The 21,009-nt window shown below is 36.6% G+C and overlaps 1 protein-coding gene across 3 annotated transcripts in view; it reads left to right on the top strand.

Annotated features, from left to right (window-relative positions):
- The first annotated feature begins 4,200 nt into the window (after nucleotides 1-4,200).
- myh11a (myosin, heavy chain 11a, smooth muscle) overlaps nucleotides 4,201-21,009 on the top strand; it is a 35,513-nt gene continuing 18,704 nt past the window's right edge. For 2 of the 3 annotated variants that reach the window (XM_073851729.1, XM_073851731.1), the window contains exons 1-7: nucleotides 4,201-4,287; nucleotides 9,276-9,638; nucleotides 10,236-10,392; nucleotides 14,196-14,223; nucleotides 16,930-17,029; nucleotides 17,438-17,464; nucleotides 20,830-20,922. In XM_073851729.1, coding sequence (XP_073707830.1) covers nucleotides 9,297-9,638; nucleotides 10,236-10,392; nucleotides 14,196-14,223; nucleotides 16,930-17,029; nucleotides 17,438-17,464; nucleotides 20,830-20,922 — 747 coding nt within the window. In that variant the 5' untranslated portion in view covers nucleotides 4,201-4,287; nucleotides 9,276-9,296. The remainder of the gene's footprint in view (nucleotides 4,288-9,275; nucleotides 9,639-10,235; nucleotides 10,393-14,195; nucleotides 14,224-16,929; nucleotides 17,030-17,437; nucleotides 17,465-20,829; nucleotides 20,923-21,009) is intronic. The other variant, XM_073851730.1, reaches the window with a different exon arrangement.

The raw sequence follows: 21,009 nt of genomic DNA, 5'->3' as shown, positions 1-21,009 counted from the left end.
AAATTCTACACTTTTCCATACAATGAAAGAAAGTAGTGTCTAAATTTAAAGAGATAGTTCACCCAAAAATGAAAATTCTGTCATTAATAACTCATGTCGTTCCAAACCCGTAAGACCTTTGTTCATCTTCAGAGCACAAATGGAGATATTTCTGATAAAATCTGAAAGCTTTTTGACCCTGCATAAACGGCAACACGATTGACATCTTCAAGGCCCAGAAAGGTAGTAAGGACAAAATAGTCCATGTGACATCATTGTATTAAGCTTTGAGGATACTTTTTGTGTGCTCTGCTTAAAGGAGTAGTTCACTTTCAGAACAAAAATTTACAGATAATGTAATACTCTCCCCCTTGTCAATCAAGATGTTCATGTCTTTCTTTCTTCAGTTGTAAATAAATAGTTTTTTGAGGAAAACATTTCAGGATTTCTCTCCATATAATGGACTTCTATGGGGCCCTCGAGTTTAAACTTCCAAAATGCAGTTTAAATGCGGCTTCAAAGGCTCTAAATGATCCCAGCTGAGGAATAAGGGTCTTATCTAGCGAAACGATCGGTTATTTTCTAAAAACATTTACAATTTTTATACTTTTTAATCTCTATACAGATAGCTATACAAGACGAGCATTTGAGGTTAAAAAGTGTAATTTTTTAGAAAACCGATCGTTTCGCTAGATAAGAACCTTCTTTTCTTTGGCTGGGATTGTTTAGAGCCCTTTGAAGCTGCATTTTGGAAGTTCAAACTCGGGGGCACCATAGAAGTCCATTATATGGAGAGAAATCCTGAAATGTTTTCCTCAAAAAACTATTTCCTTACGACCGAAGAAAGAAAGACATGAACATCTTGGATGACAAAGGGGTTTAAGTACATTATCTGTAAATTTTTGTTCGAAAGTGAACTACTCCTTTAACAGCGCATCGGGTTCTACATCAGAAAGTCCATAAGACTTTCATTTTTAGGATACAGTTTTGTCATAGTCACTTTCATTATATGGGAAAAAACAGCTCAAAATACCTGAGGTTAAATAACACTATAATTTTTATTTTGATCAAATAAAAAGTTTGTAATGCATATTGTAAATAACAGTTCTGGGAATAGTTTTTACTTGCAAAAAACATAAATTTGACAGTATTGTGTTGTAAAATTATTTGCTGTTCTGCAATATATATATACTGACAGAAATTGGTGTAGAAATTGCTAGTATATTTCACAGATTATTACAAACAAATTTGAAGTCGAAAGACTATCTCTATTTAAGTCTATTTTTCTTTTAAAATGTGCTCAGTCGATCTGTATTTACATCTTTGACTTTTTTTGTTACAGTGTATGAGTTAATTTAAAGTTGTGAATTAACAGGCTTTTACTGTATCCTTTTTTTGTGTAATATGTGACCTTGGACCAGAAAACCAGTCATAATGGTCAGTTTTTGAAACTGAGATTTATACATTATCTGAAAGCTGAATAAATACATTTTCCATTGATGTATGGTTTGTTAGGATAGGAAAATATTTGGCCGAAATACAACTATTTGAAAATCTGTAATCTAAGGGTGCAAAAAAATCTAAACATTGAGAAATTTGCCTTTAAAGTTGTCCAAATTTACTTCTTAGCAATGCATGTTACTAATCAAAAATTAAGTTTTGATATATTTACGGTAGGAAATTTACAAAATATCTTCATGGAATATAATCTTTACTTAAAGGAGTAGTTCACTTTCAGAACAAGAATTTACAGATAATTTACTCACCCCCTCGTCATCCAAGATGTTCATGTCTTTCTTTCTTTGTCTTTTGTAAATCCTAATGACTTTTGGCATAAAATTAATAATTTTGACCCATGCAATGTACAGTATTTTTGGCTATTGCTACAAATATACCCATGCTACTTAAGACAAATTTTGTGTTCCAGACTCAAATATTATAAACATTTTTCAGATTGCACTGTTTATTAGTGAGACATTTTAGTAAAAAATATAACATTATCTTTTTTTAATTATGATCAAAAGTTCAGACAAGATATTTGATACAGCCTGTACGTGGCTCAGTATTAGTGTCTCTGATTATACAAACCACACAAAGTAGCAAACTATCAAACAAACATTTATGTTTCTATTTTTACAGCACGGGCAGGTGCAATACTTCACATTCCTTAATTGGTGTTAGTCTTTGCTGGAATGAGCGTCTGCAGCTACTGCGAAGTTTATTGTTGGTGAGTAAACAGTCAAAAGATATCCCAATGAATGCCTGTTTGTCTTAACAATGACACTGCTGTTGCACCATATTTAGTCACTGGGTCCAAGTCTTTCGGTGTTCCCTTCTAAACACAGAATACAGGCGAGATTCCAGGCAGACCCCATTGTCCTTATATGGCACAACAGAGACCTAGTAGAGTCGTGCATCTCTGCCTCTCTCTCGCTTTCAGCTCTCACTATACACCCCCATCCTCAATCTGTCTCCAAGGCACTCTCCCTACCTCCCTTCTTTCCTTCGCACATCCAGAAGAGCTTGATGCTGACCAGTGACAGAGGCGCTTCTTTGCCTGCAGGCTTTGTTTTCTCCCCCATCTCTCTTTTGGACTGCAGCAAGGCCTCAGAGCATACCAGCCTGGGTCCTGTTCCCTGGAAACATCACAGACTTGATTTACTGGATGCATTTGGAGGTTGTCCTTATATAGGAAGTTCCATTAGATAGCAGGAGCCCGTTGTGGGAATAGAGGGGACGGAATGTGATGTGCGTAACGATAAGGGTCCCAAAAAGGATCTCAGGGGATTCGCCTCGTCCAGATGTAGTATATAGCATGTAGACTAGGAATCTCCCCTTTTTGTTGCACTCGATCCTTTTACTTTTTTAGGGTTTCCTTGTATATTCCTTGACACTGTCTGGACCCCATTCACTTTGTATGGAAGAGAGCAGTGTGAACATACTGCAAAACATCTCTTTCTGTATTACACAAGAAATAAAGTGACAGTTTTGGAATTACATGGGCATGTAAAAAATAAAGACAGAATAGTCATTCATGACCCTGGACCATAAACCAGTCTTAAGTTGCACGGGTATATTTGTAGCAAGAGATTGATTTTTCTTTTTATGCCAAAAATCATTAGGATATTAAGTGATGTTCCATTAAGATATTTTATAAATTTCCTACTGTAAATATATATAAAAAATAATAATAATAATATTTGATTAGTAATATGCATTGCTAAGGACTTCATTTGGACAAATTTAAAGACTTTTTTTTAATATTTAGATTTTTTGCACCCTGATTCCAGATTTTAAATCTCGAAATAATATCCTATCCTATCCTAACAAACCATACATCAATGGAAAGCTTATTTATTCAGCTTTCATATGATTTATAAATCTCAATTTCACAAAATTTAAATCTGACATTTTTCCGTATTCCAGATTCATCGACAAATGTTTGTGTTCTGCTTCTAAATCAGTATAAAAATCCTCCTTGAAAATATGAATTACTGCATATTTAAAACTATGATAATGTAAATAAGTAGTGGAATAATCATAAATCATTTCAAAATATTGTATACATGTGACTTTAATCACATTAAATCAAATTTTCTCGGTTATAATGTAATTTCCAGAACATCAAACAACGTTGTATCACTTTTTTCCCAATTTTCCCCTCTTTTTTAGTTAATTTATTTATTTTTAACCAAAGAGACAACAGTATCAATGAAGAGCATGCTTGGAAAGATAAAATCTGACACTAAGTGTGTGAAGAAAACAGAAAAAGAAATGTATTCCCAATAAAGCTGAGAAGAATAGTGTAAATATTAGACATGATTAATAGTGCATTAAATGAACTAAAATGCTAGCTATGAAATTAGCCATAGCGAGTCAAATGAGTAATTTTATTTCAAAAATAAAAATAAAATCCAACCTATACTAACTCAATGGTTGCTGTCAACTAATTATTATGAAACATAAGAGGAGCTGTGCAGTAATGAATTCCTGTTCACTTTCATTTTCCACTTTTATACAGTCTTCTGAAAACTCTGCACTTGCTGTAGAGGTACTCTTGCAACATTTAAGTGTTGAAACAACACGGATGCTAGCGTGGAGACTGTCGTTCACCTGAACTGTCAAAACTCGCTGACCAATCACATCGCAGATCGGCTCTTCGGCCCCGCCTACTGATCCGCATCTCGGTTTAAATGATGTTCTCATGCTTTTCTGTCTAATTTGGACTGTTCGTCTTTGGAGTACCTCACTGTCACGGGACTCTCCAAACCCTAACTTTCCAAATCGCGGCAAGTTTTCATCAGCCTTGTGAGTATACATCCATATTACTTTTTTAAAGTATTAAATACTACTGTTTTAGTTGTGCATGCGTGGCTAATGGAGGCTTTCAGATATGTAAATCATTGTGAATGTATGCCAGAAAGTTGCTTATAAAGTGTCATGTGTGCAAAAAATTGCTTGAGTGCAGAGCTGTGTGAGGTAAAACTATAAACTGAATATTGAAATTTGAAGCTGTCAACTTTCAATTGCTTGAAATCAGTTTGACAGCTGTTCATTCAGTTATTTTATGTTGCTATTAAAGTGATATTTCCACGAAATGGAAATGCTGTGAACATTTTACCTAGTTACCCTCATGTTATTTCATATTTCTCACGTGAAACTTAAAAGGACATTAATGTCAGGATGTTAGTGACAGTCTCAGTCACCATTCGCTTTCATTGCATCTGTTTTCCACACAGTAAAAGTGAATGGTGACTGACGTTCTTGTCAGAACTTAAAGGGGTTTTGAACAGCATATTTTTAAACGTAGTTAACAGAATTTATCCTTATACTTTGTTGCACAGTGCAAAAGCTTTCAACAAATCATGCATCTCTGACCTTCTAGTCAAAACATCATCCTAAAGTATCTCATGAGCTGTTAAGATAGGAAGCATGTCTTGGCATCAGCGCTTTCATGCAAAAGTTTGACTTCAGCAGAGTCTGTCATAGGAAATGGTGGAGGAAAGTGCGTAGAATGAGAGAAGCAGTGAGCTTGACAAACCAAAGAGTTTCCTGTTCTCCAAATATGGTTGTCAAATGCAGCTTTCTGCTGAACCTTGTGGTGAACAACAGCAGACAGTGTCAACTGACTGTCCTCTCATTTCCCATTGTAGTGATGATATGCACGGACAACTAAATGTAGACAATAGTGTGAGAAAGTCTAGACAAAAAAGATCAAGATCTTGAAATAAATGCAGTGGAAGTAGTCGCTGAATTCAGTACTTAGTATGTCATCACTTTATCCATTAGTGACTTGATCAGTGGCATAACCTTTCCTAAGATGTATTCTGCAGTCATGCAGCTGAAAGACTTAACCTCATGTCCTTCCAAACCTTTTTGACCTTTTTATTTTTGTGCAATATAATTGAGAATAATCTGGCAACTTTTCTAAGCTGCCAAGCCTAAAAAAATCCAAAAGCACCATACAATATTATAAATGTCCCATACAACTATTTTTTCAATTTTTACAATGCAAAATCTTTGTGTGGCTGAAATTCACCACAGAAAAGCAAACTGCATTTAGAACTGCATGCAACTAAAAGAATTATAATAAATCAATCTCATTTATGGGTAATCTTCATATTATTCTCTTTAGCTGTGTAAATCTAAACTATTTTAATACTTTGGAGAATTTTAAAAAATATATATTTCATAATAATAGTAGGTGTGTGCATGAGGCAGAAGTTCAGGCTTGGCAGAAAAAGGAAGTTTACCAGTTTTATTGGTAAGATTAGTAGACCTAGCAAGTTTTCACCAGTTTACTTCCAGCCTCTTCAGCTTCAGTGTTTTTGACCTGTGTTTTAGCACATTTGTTTTTCATCTTTAAGCTGCTTACCTGATTGTTCCTCTAATGATTTAACACAATTCTGCATCACCTGACAGACTCCTGCTGGAACTCTTGTTTATTTCTTAAAATAAGTAGCTAGACTAATGTCTAACACTTTAATCCACTCTTATCACAGATTCAGAATGTTTTGTTAAAGAAAGGTCTTTATAGTCATTAATGGCAAAATAATGTTTAATGAGGAAGCATTATGTTCAGTATATATTGTTGTAGCAACAGCTTTAAAGCTTGAGCTCTTGACCTTGTATGACGTCCATCTCAATAAAATTGTTCATAGAAGAAACTGAAATGACACAGCTGCTTATGAGAAAAAGAAAACCATATGGCTGGAATGAGAAAAGGATGAGGAGGAGTAAAGAAGAGAGGAGAAAACCTTTCACAGGACCAGAGGGTCACAAAAATCCATCCGCACAACACACGGTCACATGATCTTCTGGGCTTTAGGCCCACTTGAACACAGGCCAAAACTCATTCGTGCTACCTTTTACTTCTGCCGTGTTAAAAAAAAGCAGAATTTCTTTGAAATAAAACATAGCCTCGACTTATTTAGCTTGGATTTTGGACAGTGTGAAACTGCTGATCCATAAAAACCTGGGTGAAAGCTCAATGATTTTCAAGTGCAGAAATGAAAGAACTTCCCAGAGTGTGTACAGGACACAGGAAATTCCCTCATTTAATTAAATCAGCTTATCATAGAAAAAAAACTTTGTTTGTTTGTCTCGCCCTCAAATGATTATAGGCCATTTAAATGACCATTTTCCATCCGTTATGTTTTCGACAGGCATTTTTGTCACGATTTTGTCGTCATTTGGAAAAAAAGAATGCAGATTTCTAACCTTGGTAGAAAAAATAAACGTTTACAGATTCACGTTTTAGAAACGCTCAAAAATTTTATACTTTCTGACTTCTAGGTCTAAAGGAGCATGCAAATTTCAGCTTAAGGTAAAAGAGGTAAATTACTAGCAAACAGTCTGACCTGCCTGCTAGATGGAATTTATAATTTATAATTTAATTGCAGTTTATTTTTTTTAAAATGTACTTATGTTACAATCTAAATAGGTGGGAAAAGTGTTTTCCTGTTTTCTGTTAAAACCGACTGTACAATGTAAATGTAAACAATGGACAGTTATAAATGTCAAAGGAAATTGGTTCACCAGGCGTAGCTTTGGAATTGTTTCCCTAAATTGCTTTTAAAGCACTGTGGCTGCATGAACTCCAAAGCAGCACCTGCTGTTTGCCAACTCTACTGTACTTGAAAATACTTGTGTAAACTTCCCTATATCAGCCCACCAGAGGAAGAGAAGGGTGGGGGAAAGTGGCAGGAAAATCAGACCCCCTCCAGCCTCCGACTGTCCCTGCCTAATGTTATCATTTTGGAGTAAACTGCGAGTCCGGCTGGAGGCATACTATTCCCTATAAGGGCTTTGTTTGGGAGTTCACTCGCTTCTGCTGTTTAGGTCGACAGAGCGTCCACTGACTCGAAGGCAGCCTTATATGGTCATCACAGCACGGGACCACAGCTGAGCTCCAAAAGAAACACGAAAAACAGCATTTGCTTTGGAGATAATCATATAATTATATATGTTTTGCCATTCAGGATGTTTCATGTTTTTGGTCAGACTGGGTGTATGTTGAGTCAATACTGACAACATTTTTTTTTTTATATTTCCCAAGCATTTTTCTTATCGTTTCATTTAAATAGGTGATAATAGCGGTGCTATGTTTGTTTGTTACGCAATGTTTGTTAAGGAACATTATGGTTTAATAGGTGAAATTTGCAAAAGTAGTGTTCGTGAATTGCAACCAGAACCAAAATTCATTCATAAATGATGATGTTGGTTGATGTTGCGTATTCTTTTGTGATATTAGGCCTTGGATATTGGTGAAAACCTCAATGTGTGTTTGTGTGTATGCTTTGTTTTAAGGAATTAAATAAGTAAAGGGTTTTAGAGCACTAACGATTATTTTGGTAATTGAGTAGTCGGTTGATTCTGACGATTAATCGAGTAAACGGATAATTATATTTTTTTTTTTTGTGTGTGTGTGTGTGTGTGTGTGTGTGTGTGTGTGTGTGTGTGTGTGTGTACCTGGTATTCATCACGTTGTGGGGACCAAATGTCCCCACAAGGATAGTAATACCAGTAGATTTTGACCTTGTGGGGACATTTCTCAGGTCCCCATGAGGAAACAGGCTTATAAAGCATGCACAATGAGTTTTTTTGATGAAGTAAAGGTGTGCACAATCTCCTGTGAGGGCTAGGTTTAGGTGTAGGGTAGGTGTAGGGCGATAGAAAGTACGGTTTGTACAGTCTAAAAACCATTACGCCTATGGAGTGTCCCCATAAAACATGTAAACCCAACATGTGTGTGTGTGTGTGTGTGTGTGTGTGTGTGTGGTAATAAAAATTTACCTTAGTGGACAATAGCTTTTAAATTGTCTCAAAATACATATATAATAGCAACGAGGCAATAATATTTATAAGTGTCTAAAGCAAGTAATCATATGGTATTATTGTACAAAACTGATAAAATACTTAATGTATTTACGACAAAAAATGCTACAGCCACTGGAATGCCTTGTAGACATTAAAATGTTAATTGCAAATTGTTGGGATTTTTTTTAAATGTGCTACTCGAATTGAATCAAAAGGGTTTAAATGGATTTAGTGTAATAAACAAAAAAAAAGGACAGTAAAAGACAGTAAAGTCATTTGTTTGAAATGTTTGCAAATAATATTTTTATATTAAAATATGCATTCATTCAGTCTTATTTGTATGCCTAATATGTAAAAAAAGCTAATTCATAATGATAAAATTTGAGGGAAAAAAATTATTTAGTTAATTACATATTATCCTGCACTCTTACTAAGGCACTATGGTGAAATTTACACGCAGTTTCTGTGAACAGTAAAGCCGTCGCCTTTGATTTGATTGGCCATCTCAATCGTTTTGACATTGATGAATGCTTTTAGACCGCTAAAAATGTAACTATAAAAATATTTGGTGCAACAATTTGACCATGAAAAATGTAAAAGAGTACAATAAAAATGTAACTTTTAAAATTTTTGGTCAAATACCAAATAATAGGGAGACAATTTGGTCATTTCCAATTTTTAAGGGAGACCACAATGTCTATGGTGTAACAGCCCTGCCTTGAATAGTTTGCCACCTTTAGCAACTTAAAACTGTTTGCACTACAAACCAGTGTGCTCTTAATTAAGACAATACCTTAAAATAATATGGTAAGTAAGATTTACAAATGGCCGCGCCCACTCTTATGGGAAGAAAACGATGGATATTGTGGCCAGTGATGTTTAAAATGATTATTAGTATTGCTGTAGGGTCATCCAAGTTAGAGAATTTTATTTACAAAACACATTGTTTAAAAATCTGTTTCTCTTTAAATTTGTAGTTGTCATAACCCAGCACCAAGATGACGAAAAAGGCCCTGAGTGAGGACGAGAAATTCCTTTTCTTGGACAAAGACTTCATTAACAGCCCTGTGGCCCAGGCAGATTGGGCAGCCAGAAAGCTGGTATGGGTCCCCTCTGATAAACATGGTTTTGAGTCAGCCAGCATCAAAGAGGAACGTGGCGATGAGGTACTGGTGGAGCTGGTGGACAATGGAAAGAAAATCACGGTCAACAAGGATGACATCCAGAAGATGAACCCACCCAAGTTCAGCAAGGTGGAGGATATGGCAGAGCTCACCTGTCTGAATGAAGCCTCTGTTCTACACAACCTGAGGGAGAGATACTTCTCCGGACTCATCTATGTGAGTATGCCACAGTGATTATACATTTTATTTGAAATAACATAAATGTTTAATAAATTATAACAAGTATGCGCATCATACGTTCTTATTCTTTATCTTGGACACTCTTATTTGTCATTGACCCCCTGCTGACATTACTAATATATAACACAGTGCATAACATAATATTATCAGCAAACGTATAACATTTATAAACAACTCATTGTGGCCGACCAAATGAAAAAACTGCATTTACAAGCATTAAGCTTAAAATGGCAATGAAGACCAGCGCTAAAGCTTAAGAAACAGGAACTATACGTTTCCCAAGAGTGAGGGGTCATAAAACATCCACAGGCCTCCAAACTATGTTTGCACTCTGGAAACAAACCATTAGTTAACAAAATTTTTTGCTTTGAGGATATCTTGGGAACAGGAGTCCTCCATATGGAATATGCATCACCTTAGCTTTTAAATATTATGAGTTAAAATATACAGACTCAAACCAAACTTCCTTGAATTTATATTTTACGATACATTGTATGACTCTTTACTGTGCTGCCATGTCTCCTTGTTGTTCTTTACTTGATGGATTCATAACAATTGTCCGTCTTTCTTCAGACATACTCTGGGCTGTTTTGTGTGGTGGTGAACCCCTATAAAATGCTACCAATCTACTCTGAGAAGATCATTGAAATGTACAAAGGCAAAAAGCGCCATGAGGTCCCTCCCCATATCTACTCCATCACGGACAACGCCTACAGGAACATGATGCAAGGTAAGGTCTGGTCTGCTGGATGTTGACACATTAACTCGTAGACAGCTTCCTTCTCTTTATAAGATCTTAATATTTGGATTCCACAATAGCGATTGTCTTTAAAACTTCAAACTGTCCACCCAAAAGGCATTTTTATTTCACTAATTAGCAGCAGAACAGGAGAGGTTCTCAACTATGGCCCTCAACATCCACTTTCATGTAGAGTTTAGACTAAAATTTGCTTGCCTGTAACTTTCTAGCAATCCTGAAGACCTTGATTAGCTTGTTCAGGTTTGTATGAATAGGGATGGGGCTAAACTGAGAGCCCCTGTAGAATCTCCTTATATTAGTGAGCTCTTCAAATGCCATTTGTGTTTGTTAAATGAAGTGTGACAGGCTGTATTAACAGGTCAGTCAGTGGTGTGATGGGCACATACACACATGTGTCAGCAGGTCACACATCTAATGCCATTTTAACACATTTAAAGCTTCAAACAATTTTAAACAGCAGTTGTTATCCACAGAAGTCTGAATCTATATTACAGAGTGAAATGAGGTGCTAAATGAGAAGAAGAAGAACCACACAATATTTTACACCTCAGTGTAAGTTGTTGTGTTGCTAATAAACTTGTTGACACATCAGCTCATGGCGTTAGATGAAGAAAAGATATAGTATGTCACAAAAGTGAGTACACCCCTCACATTTCAGCAAGGGACAATACTACAGAAATTAAACTTGCATATATTTTAGAGTTGTCAATGTGCAGCTTGTATAGCAGTAAATATTTATTGTCCCCTGAAAATTACTCAACATACAGCCATTATTGTCAATAGCTGGCAACAAAAGTGAGTACAGCCTAAGTGAACTTGTCCAAAGTGTCAATATATTGTGTTTGCACCATTGTTATCTGACACTCCCTTAATCATCCTGGGCATGGAATTGCCCAGAGCTGCACAGGTTGCTGCTGGGATCCTCTTCCACTCCTCACAGAGCTGCTGGATGTTAGACACATGGTGTTCTTCCAACTTCCACTTGAGGATGTCCCACAGGTGCTTAATAGGGTTCAGGTCTGGAGACATACTTGGCCACCCCATCACCTTCACCTTCAGCTTCCTCAGCTAGGCAGTTGTCATCTTGGTGGTGTGTTTGGGATTGTTATCATGTTGGAAAACTGCCGGCCTAGTTTCTAGAGGGAAGGCATCATTTTCTGCTTCAGAATGTACAGTACATAATGTAATCCATGTTTCCCTCAATGAACTGCAGCTCCCCAGTACCAGCAGCACTCAATTTTTTTGGTACTCCTCACCAGGGCATCGCCACACATGCTGGACACCATCTGAGGCAAACAAGTTTACCTTATAGTCTCATCAGGCCACAGGATATGGTTGCAGTAATTCATGCTCTTGGACAGGTTGTCTTCAGCAAACTGTTTGCAGGCTTTCTTGTGAGCCAGCTTTAGATGAGGCTTCCTTCTGAGACGACACCTGGGCAAACCGACTTGTTGCAGTGTACGGCGTATGGTCTGAACACTGACAAGCTGACCTTCTACTTCTGCAACCTTTAAAGCAATGCTGGCAGCACTCATGCATCTGTTCTTTGAAGCCAGGTTCTGCACCTGACGCACAGAACGAGTGTGCAACTTCGTTGATCGACCCATGCAACCTGTTTCGAATGGACCCAATCTTGGAAAGCCTCTGTATGACCCTGACCACTGTAGTGTTACTCGGTTTCAGGGTGTTCCTAAACCTCTAATAGCCTTGGCCATCTTTGTGGAGAGCAACAATTCTAATTCTCAAATCTTCAGAGAGTTCTTTGCCATGTTGAACATCCAGTGGTCAGTATGAGAGAGTTGTACTCAAAGCACCTAATTTGAACTGCTCTAATACAAGATACACAACTTTGTATGGTCCTGTCAAGCAGACAAAAACATAAACATGATGAATAGGACATGTGGCTTTGCATGGTTAAACAACATACTGCTGTTATCACTTAGGGTGTACTCACTTTTGTTGCCAGCTATTTTGACAATAATGGCTGTATGTTGAGTTATTTTCAGAGGACAGTAAATCTATACTTCTATACAAGCTGCACATTGACTACTCTAAAATATATCCGAGTTTCATTTCTGTAGTATTGTCCCTTGAGAAGATATACTAAAATAGTTGCTGAAATGTGAGGGGTGTACCCACTTTTGTGAGATAGTGTAAGTGCTTAAGCTAAACACAAAACCTTTCTGCAAAGTTATCTTATGCAAAACTTGCAAAAAATTGCTTTCAAAAAGCAGAAGTAGTAGATGCATTGTCACGCTGTTCCACAAGAGTAATTCTGCTCAGTTCACTTCTCATTATTCTGTTTACATTAGACAAGGACTGAACAATCATACTAAAACCCTGTAAATTCATGCAGATCATTGCACAATGTCATGTTGTGTTCACAGTGAGACTCATTTCCCGCTATATGAAGACTGATGATCATTTCTTGTTCAAAATTAGCACTTAAACACCACATGACAAGACATCTTCAACATGTTTTGAGGGATTCCTGCAGTAGCTACTGTATATCCTGAACTGTTGAAGTTCAGCCATGAGCGTCAGTCTTCACATTCCTGCTTAGGCTTACACTGATCTCCCTTTGAAGTCCAGTAAGGTTTCCATGCTTGACCGGGTGGTGTAGCCTTGTCGTAATTGAAAACATCAGGATCCCGTATGGGAAGGAATGGAAAGGAATAAAATTGTTTGTTAGTATATTTATGATGATATATGTATTGGATTTGAATCTGTAACTTCTTACTAGCTTGGATACAACAATACCTGTGCATCTTGCTTTTTGTCAAACAGTCTGGCTGAGGTGCAGTTTCCACATCTGAGTGTTTAGATTTGGTTTTCTGCTTCCCGAATGCCTCGATTTGTGCCTTAATTAGGAAGAAACAAGGGAACAGACTTCATGTTGTATGTGGAAACATGCCCAGCTTAAGTCATATCCAAAATGAGCAATAGTCATTCATTGTGTTTACAACAGAAGACGTTCTATAGTACTTGAGCAGAACAGGCAAGCTCACATTCAGCTGATTAGCTGGTTGGGCGTTCATCCAGGCTCCAGGATCATAGATAAAAACTGAGCTCTGTTTGAATTTAAAGTACAAATTTATTGTTCAGAGAGGATCATGTTTTGTTTGACTTGATCAAATACTTATTAAATAAATGATACAATAACACATTTTTTTTTTGTTTTTCAATCCCACCTTCTGAACAATCGTTGTATGGTTAGAATTAAAAAACCTTAAATGGAGCCAAGATTATCTGAGAAGGTTTTCTAATTTTAGCTGCATGAATCAATGATTGTCCCACTGCTGAACTCAGTAAGAATTGTGTTGCATCTCCCAAGAGAATGTGTGGATTCAGTTTCTTTTTCAGCAAATCAAATTGCTGCACAGAAAATCAAAGATTATTAGATTTTGTGCATTATTGGATGCTGTAATAACAATGGTATTTGATCACAAACCAGTTTAGTTACTGTCAAGAACATTTTTCCCCCTAGGCTTACAAGCAGCCCCATTCTAACAAACCATATATCAACAGAAAACATATTTATTTATTATTGTATTATTTATCTACCTTTTTGGCCAAGCACAGTGTCCGTAATCCATTCCTGGCGTACATGTCAAGGTCTTTTTGAGTTTTTACAGCAAGTTTCTTCGCCTCACTATCCACTTAAGTATTTCATGATGTTCAAAAATGACATAGTATACAGTCTTGCCATTTCCGTGAGCACCAGCCTGACAGTTTCCTTGGGCCTTTGTAATTTCTGTCTTTTTTTTTTACAGATCGAGAGGACCAGTCTATTCTTTGCACGTGAGTTCTTATTATTGTTTTATATGAATCACTGAAATAAATGCCAAGTTCTGTCATGAAGCTTTAGATGGTGCAGGTCTGATGGGTTGGTAATACATGGCCAGTGATCTTACTGCTTTATATTTAAATGGCTGGTTAGCATTCACTACAGCATTTCGCAGCGCGTTTTCAGAGTTTCTCTGTAACCCTCCAGCTCCACCGGTATAGATCTGCTATGGGTTATTATATATGCTATTTGTGCAGCTGCAGTATGTCTTAAATACTCACAGCACTGTGTCGGTGTATGTATTGGCAGTAGCTAGTTCCTATACTTGCTTTGCAACAGCAGCAATAATCTACAACAACAGCAATAACCAACAGCAGCAGCAATTTAGCAGTGTAGCAGATCTATTCTGCTAAACACCAAATACATTAATATTTTCATATACATTACCAAGCTAAAATCATCTGAGAGTTGTCATGATAGTTCTGGCATGAAAACCCAGATAGGTCAAACTCAATCTGACATAATGACATTAATATCACATGGCGCAGCTGATTGGTTCTTTTTGCATCAGCAGCCAATAAGCTTGCTGCTCAACATTTAAATACTTAAAAGTTGCAGCGTGCTTCAGAAACCCTCCACCTTCCCAAGCTCCACCTTTACAGATTTGCTGCGGAGTGATTTTATGTATGATATATTGGGGTTATTTCATATATGTTATACGTGCAGCAGCAGTGTTTCTTACATGCTCACAGCAGAATGTTGTGGATGTATTGGCAGTAGCAAGTCTCGGTACTTGCTCTGCCGCTCCAACAGCAGCAGCGTAGCAGATCTATTCCGCCAAAACCAAACACATTAACATTGTCATATACATTACCATGCCAATCCTATGGAAAGGCACTATATTATAAGCACTGAATCTCTACAAGAACTTTCAGTGAGCTGTAGGATGACTTAAATGTGTTTAACTCTGTAAAATATAAAAAAAAAATTAATTAAATTAAAATAAAAAATAGTAAGTAGTAAGTATACTTAAAATAGCAAGTAGCATGAGTATATTTGTAGCAATAGTCAATAATATATTGTATGGGTCAAAATGATCAATTTTTCTTTTATGCCAAAAATCATTAGGATATTAAGTAAAGATCATATTCCATGAAGATAGTTTGTAAATTTCCTACCATGAATATACCAAAACGTAATTTTTGATAAGTAATCTGCATTGCTAATAACTTCATTTGGACAGCTTTAAAGGCAATTTTCTCAATATTTTGATTTTTTTTTGCACCCTCAGATTACAGATTTTCAAATAGTTGTATCTCGGCCAAATATTGTCCAAAAAAAAAAAAAAAAAAAAAGATCCTTATGAGTGCTTGTGTGGTCCAGGGTCACAAATGTTTTAATTTTTTAACAGATAGCATTGTAAACACATTGCACAAAGCAGATGAAGCCAAATAATATTATTCAATGTCATCTGACAGTGGTTAACGGTTAATGTCATCCATGTCAGAGTGTACTGTTTACATTCCCTGAATAAAGTTGACATGTTTGACAAATTTAGACTAATGATAAACACTTCAAGCTCCTTTTAAAATACAATATTTAACAATTAAAAGGATGGCAGCCACCACATTATGATTAGTAGACATAATTACATAAACTTCTAGGGCATGTTTTTCGAAATGTCCTTAGCAGTGGGAACAAGGCAGATGAACCCCAAGGGTCATGTCTCCTCAGAGTCGGCCTACTCACAGGAAATGTGCCCCCTGTCCTGATTCTAAATCCAGATCAAGCATGTTGGCTTCATTTATGTTTGTTTTTGAGTCATTACTGGGCATTTGCTTTGCATCTCTGCAGGCCTCACTACAAAACATGGCCATGCGAAAATAGCTGTTGCTCTACTAAGTTGACGTTCACGACCGATATCATTGTTTTACATCTGTGTGATAATAAAACAGCTGTGAAATATGAGGATGTTAAAATAAAACGGTGTTGATTCGATGTGTCAGTGTGGGAGGCGCCCATAGATACTGTCGGCAAACTTCCTCTGAGTGTGGAAAAGGAAATTGAAGCCATTTAAACTGCTCTAGGGCAACTGTTGCTTGGGCACAGAATTCTCTAATGACATCAGGATGTTTCCGCATGGCCCGACTCTCTCATGAAGATGCTTTTTTTTATTTTGAGGCTGTCTCAAAGAGTTTTTAGAAGATTTGGAAGACTTTTAAACTGTTAAAAACACATGGATTGTTTGAAAACCACTGATCTGAGGCCTCGTGAAAAATCCACACGTTTTCCCATAGCCATATCTAATGTGATGTATGGGAATGGTCCAATATTCAATCACCATTTGGCAACAGCGCCCGTAATCGTCATGCATTTTACTATACTGTATCATAAATGGTCAAAAACTGTGGATCTACAAACAATGCAGTATAAAGTGGCCCATAAAATGGCTTTATATGTGTTGAGTGAAGGGATCTGAGGGCATCCTGCTCCTGCCAAAGAACCAGCCCTTCGGCTGCAGGACGGCCTGTGGATCCCAGACTCAGTTTTCCTAATATGGAAATGTTAGCGTGTCAGCATGAAGGTTCAGTAATATCTCTTTCGTATCATAGAGGTGCACTGTAACCCCTTGTAACCAAGTTAATCATAGATAATAATAAAAAAAGGTATTATTCAATGAAAGAAAACAGTTTTGTCATTCACTCTTGTTTTCTTCCTAGTGGTGAATCAGGTGCTGGGAAGACAGAAAACACCAAGAAAGTCATCCAGTATTTGGCTTTAGTGGCCTCGTCCCACAAAGGCAAGAAAGACACAAGCGCTGTAAGTATAAACAGTCTAAAAAAACTTCTCTCGTTGATAACCTCTGTCTTCTTCTCAAGCCAGTGCTTATGGGTTCAATCATCAGATTTTGCCCTTGCTTTGACCCCATTCCTTTAAATCAGGGTCTGACATTCTAAATCCTTTTGTAATGACTAAAATACTGATGTGCAAAGGTGAAACTGTGAACAGATAAGAGCACTCCTTTCAGTCTTTAATGTTTGATATCATAACCCATTTATCACAAGATTATGCTGGCTGTGATTTTGCCTGATATCAAACTATTGTGTGATTATGTGCTACTGAGCCATTTGTGTCTCAAGGAAATTAAGACTTTTAAGGATGCTAAAGGAAAACCAGTGAGTTTACACGTATCTAATGACAATTTCCCTAATGAATTTCCTCAAATAGCAACATGCAGGACAACAGTTTGCCTATGTGAGTAAAAAAGGATGCAAAACTCCTTCTTGTGTGGGTTTGAGAGTTTGCATGCTTGAGTTTCTCACTGAGAGTGACATTAGACAAGTCTTACATGGAGGGACCTTCTAAACAAGCCGCCTGTAGATTGTAGATAAATAATGTGCCAAAGAGCCCCAGTGTTCGCATGATGTTTCAACAAATGATTAGATGAAAATAATAAAATCAACATTACGCCGTTAGATCACGTGTGTGCCATTCCCCCATCTGAGATGTGGTTAACTTTTTCTTTGCCAGAGCAGATGCCTGGCATTGAAATGGTCTGTCTGAACACAGTGTGTGTGCATGCCAACGTATAGCCTTTTGAATTGAGTCTCATATCATTTCTCGTTTCTCACCTATTAATCTACCACGGGTTAATGTGCATCATCTGTCAAGCTCATATGCGTGTGCATTGGGAATATGAATACTACCTCAGTGTAGATCTGCGTTAATGACACAAGAGATATGCAAGGAAACCAAAATATACACACACACTATAGATGTTTTATGCATAACTGCCATGCATATGAGCTTAAAAGGGATGCCCATAATAGTTGTTCTTGGTTCCTAAAGTAGTTTCGTTACACTTGAATGCACTACTTTGAAATTTACTAAACACTTCTTCTGATATCCTTTTTATCATGGAGGAATAGTGTACATAGTAGTCTTCTATAAAGTTCAAGGTTAAAAATCTTAGTTTTTTTCATCTTTCAGTTAAGTAAGGTTATTTGTATGTGAGTAAGAATGAGTATGAGTGTACATTTCCTACTGTATTCTTACAGTATGTTTTTAAATGTTTATTTGAATGTTTTATGTTTTTTATAATTATGAACAGTTTTAAAACAATGTTCTGTTAACATCATTATATGTGTTTGAAAGTTTTTCCTTTGCGTTTTTTAAAAGTTTTGTTATTGTCTGTACACAAAAACGTTCACATGGATCTGTGAAAATGCCTTAAAATGCTGTGGTATCCTCATGCCTGTAGACGTCACCTTTTTCATACATTTTCATTTTTGTAGTTTACAATGAGACAATAACATTTTACATTTTTTTAAATTTGAAAATGGTGTTGTGTAAACACCCCTTAGTCTGCAATTTTAAAGTCCCCTACACTTGTGTTCACCCTTTGTCATGAATTTTTAATAAACATTCTTGATTTTTGTCCCCATCTTTTTTTAAAGGGTTAGTTCAGTTCCAGAATAAAAATTTCCTGATTATTTACTCACCCCTGTGTCATCCAAGATGTTCGTGTCTTTCTTTCTTCAGTCGAAAAGAAATGAAGGTTTTGAGGAAATCATTTCAGGATTTTTCTCCATATAGTGGACTTTAATAAAAGGGTTTTAGTGCAGCTTCAAAGGGCTCTATACGAGAAATAAGGGTCTTATCTAGCGAAACAATTGCTAATTTTCTTTAAAAAAAAATAAAATTAAATAAAAATTTGCGAAAATAAAGGCGCTTCACGATGGTTCCATTGGGAAACTTTAACATCTGAAGAACCTTTCTGTTTCACAAAAGGTTCGTTATGATGAAAGAGTCAGATTATAAAAAAGGTAAGAAAGAGATGGTTCTTTAAAGAACCTTTGACTGAATGGTTCTTTGTGGAACCAAAAATGGTTCTTCTATGGCATCGCTGTGAAGAACCTTTGGAAGCACCTTTATTTTTAAGAGTGTATAGTGGACTTTAATGGTGGCCAAGGGGTTTCAATGCAGCTTCAAAGGGCTCTACATGATCCCAGCCGAGAAATAAGGGTCTTATCTAGTGAAACAATTGGTAAGTTTCTGGAAAAAAAAATTTGTATTCACACAGGCGGAAGTACCAACCCAGTGTTTACAATGGGAACATGCAAATAAAGTCAAATGGCCTTTACATAAAAAGATAAAACAACAATGTTGGACGATTTTGAAGTTGGAGGAGAAAACCCTACCTTTATGAATTGAAGTACACAGACAAAGAATTAACCGTGCGTGACTTTTCCAATGTCTTTTCCTAGAGCTAATGCAAGACGAGCATTTGTGGTTGAAAAGTATATAAATTTTAATAGAAAATGACCGATTGTTTCACTAGATAAGTCCCTTTTCCTCGGCTGGGATTGTGTAGAGCCCTTTGAAGCTGCATTGAAACTGCAGTTTACACCTTAAAACTGTTGGCCACCATTGAAGTCCACTATATGGAGAAAAATCCTGCAATGTTTTCCTCAAAAACCTTAATTTCTTTTTGACTGAACAAAAAAAGACAACCATCTTGAATGACATGGCCGCAAGTAAATTATCAGGATTTTTTTTTTCTGGAAGTGAACTAATCTTTCAAGTGCTTAACAGTCTATCAAAATTGTTGATTTCTTGTTGATGTGTAATTGCACTATGGGTTATTAACGTGTTATGTTCACAGCGGAGGCAAGAGAAAACACTGTTTTGACTTTCAAAAATAACTCTACTCTGCTCCCCATTCCTCTCTCACTCCACACCACTTAAATACTCTGAATGGCATTCCATGGACCAATGAAGCTGTCATCATCTGTCAGCTGATATGCTTTGTCCTGAGACCACTGAGAGAAACTGTCGAATTCAGCCAAGTGCTTTATGAATGTTGATACAGGCTTCACTCTGTCCTTTCTTCCCAGCAATCTCTCTGTCAGCAGTCTAAATGTTGCTTCTTTTCCTTCTTTTCTAGTTTGCTTTATTTTTTCTCTGTCACTGTCTGAAGCTTTCAGCGATCTTCTCTCCTTCTCAGCAGCAAGCTATCTCTGGTAGATATCTTCTTTTCTTTTTTTGATGCTCAATAAGAAAGTAATTGAAAGTTTGTGTCACGGTTGAAACCTTTCTCTGCCTCGTTTAAGTCTAAAAATGAGAATCTAATTATGTGGTCAGATGACACTAGTAGCTTTGTGATGCAAAGGCAGCATTATGCTCTCTAAGGACTCAGTGTTTCATCCCACTGAGTAACTTTTATCTTGTTAAGTGAATGCTTAAAGATCTATAATTGAGATCCATTTTGTGAACCCCATTCATGTCTTTTCTCCACATGCTTAGTATTCCAGAATAGAACAGCACGCTTTTGATCTAAAGGGATTACGCCCATCTAAATTGACATGACCTAAATTATGTACTTGCATCTTACGTATCTGAAGCACACATTAAGAATTGCTAAATGAGTTAAATTTTGCAATTTTGTCCTGCCAGACATTTATAATTAAAACTGTGCATTCTACACTCCAAAAGAAGGGACTTTTGTTAGTTTTTTAATTTTTTTAATTCCAAACGTCTGAAATCTCCCATTCTCTTTTTCCTCTTTGAATTGTTTTCTATTGAATGATTTTCATTACTTTCTAACCCTGGTACTGTAGGGTGAGCTGGAAAAGCAACTACTCCAGGCTAATCCAATTCTAGAGGCCTTTGGTAATGCCAAAACCATCAAGAATGACAACTCTTCTCGATTCGTAAGTTTGCAAATGCTGTATGATAGCAGAAGTAACAAGAACGACCAAGGCTGTAACTAATTCATGGTTTCGACATCATTTCTTCAC

This window comes from Garra rufa, chromosome 12, assembly GCF_049309525.1.
Source record: "Garra rufa chromosome 12, GarRuf1.0, whole genome shotgun sequence".
NCBI lineage: Eukaryota > Metazoa > Chordata > Actinopteri > Cypriniformes > Cyprinidae > Garra > Garra rufa.
Note: the sequence above shows the minus strand (reverse complement) of the source record. Positions and strands in the feature narration are given on the sequence as shown.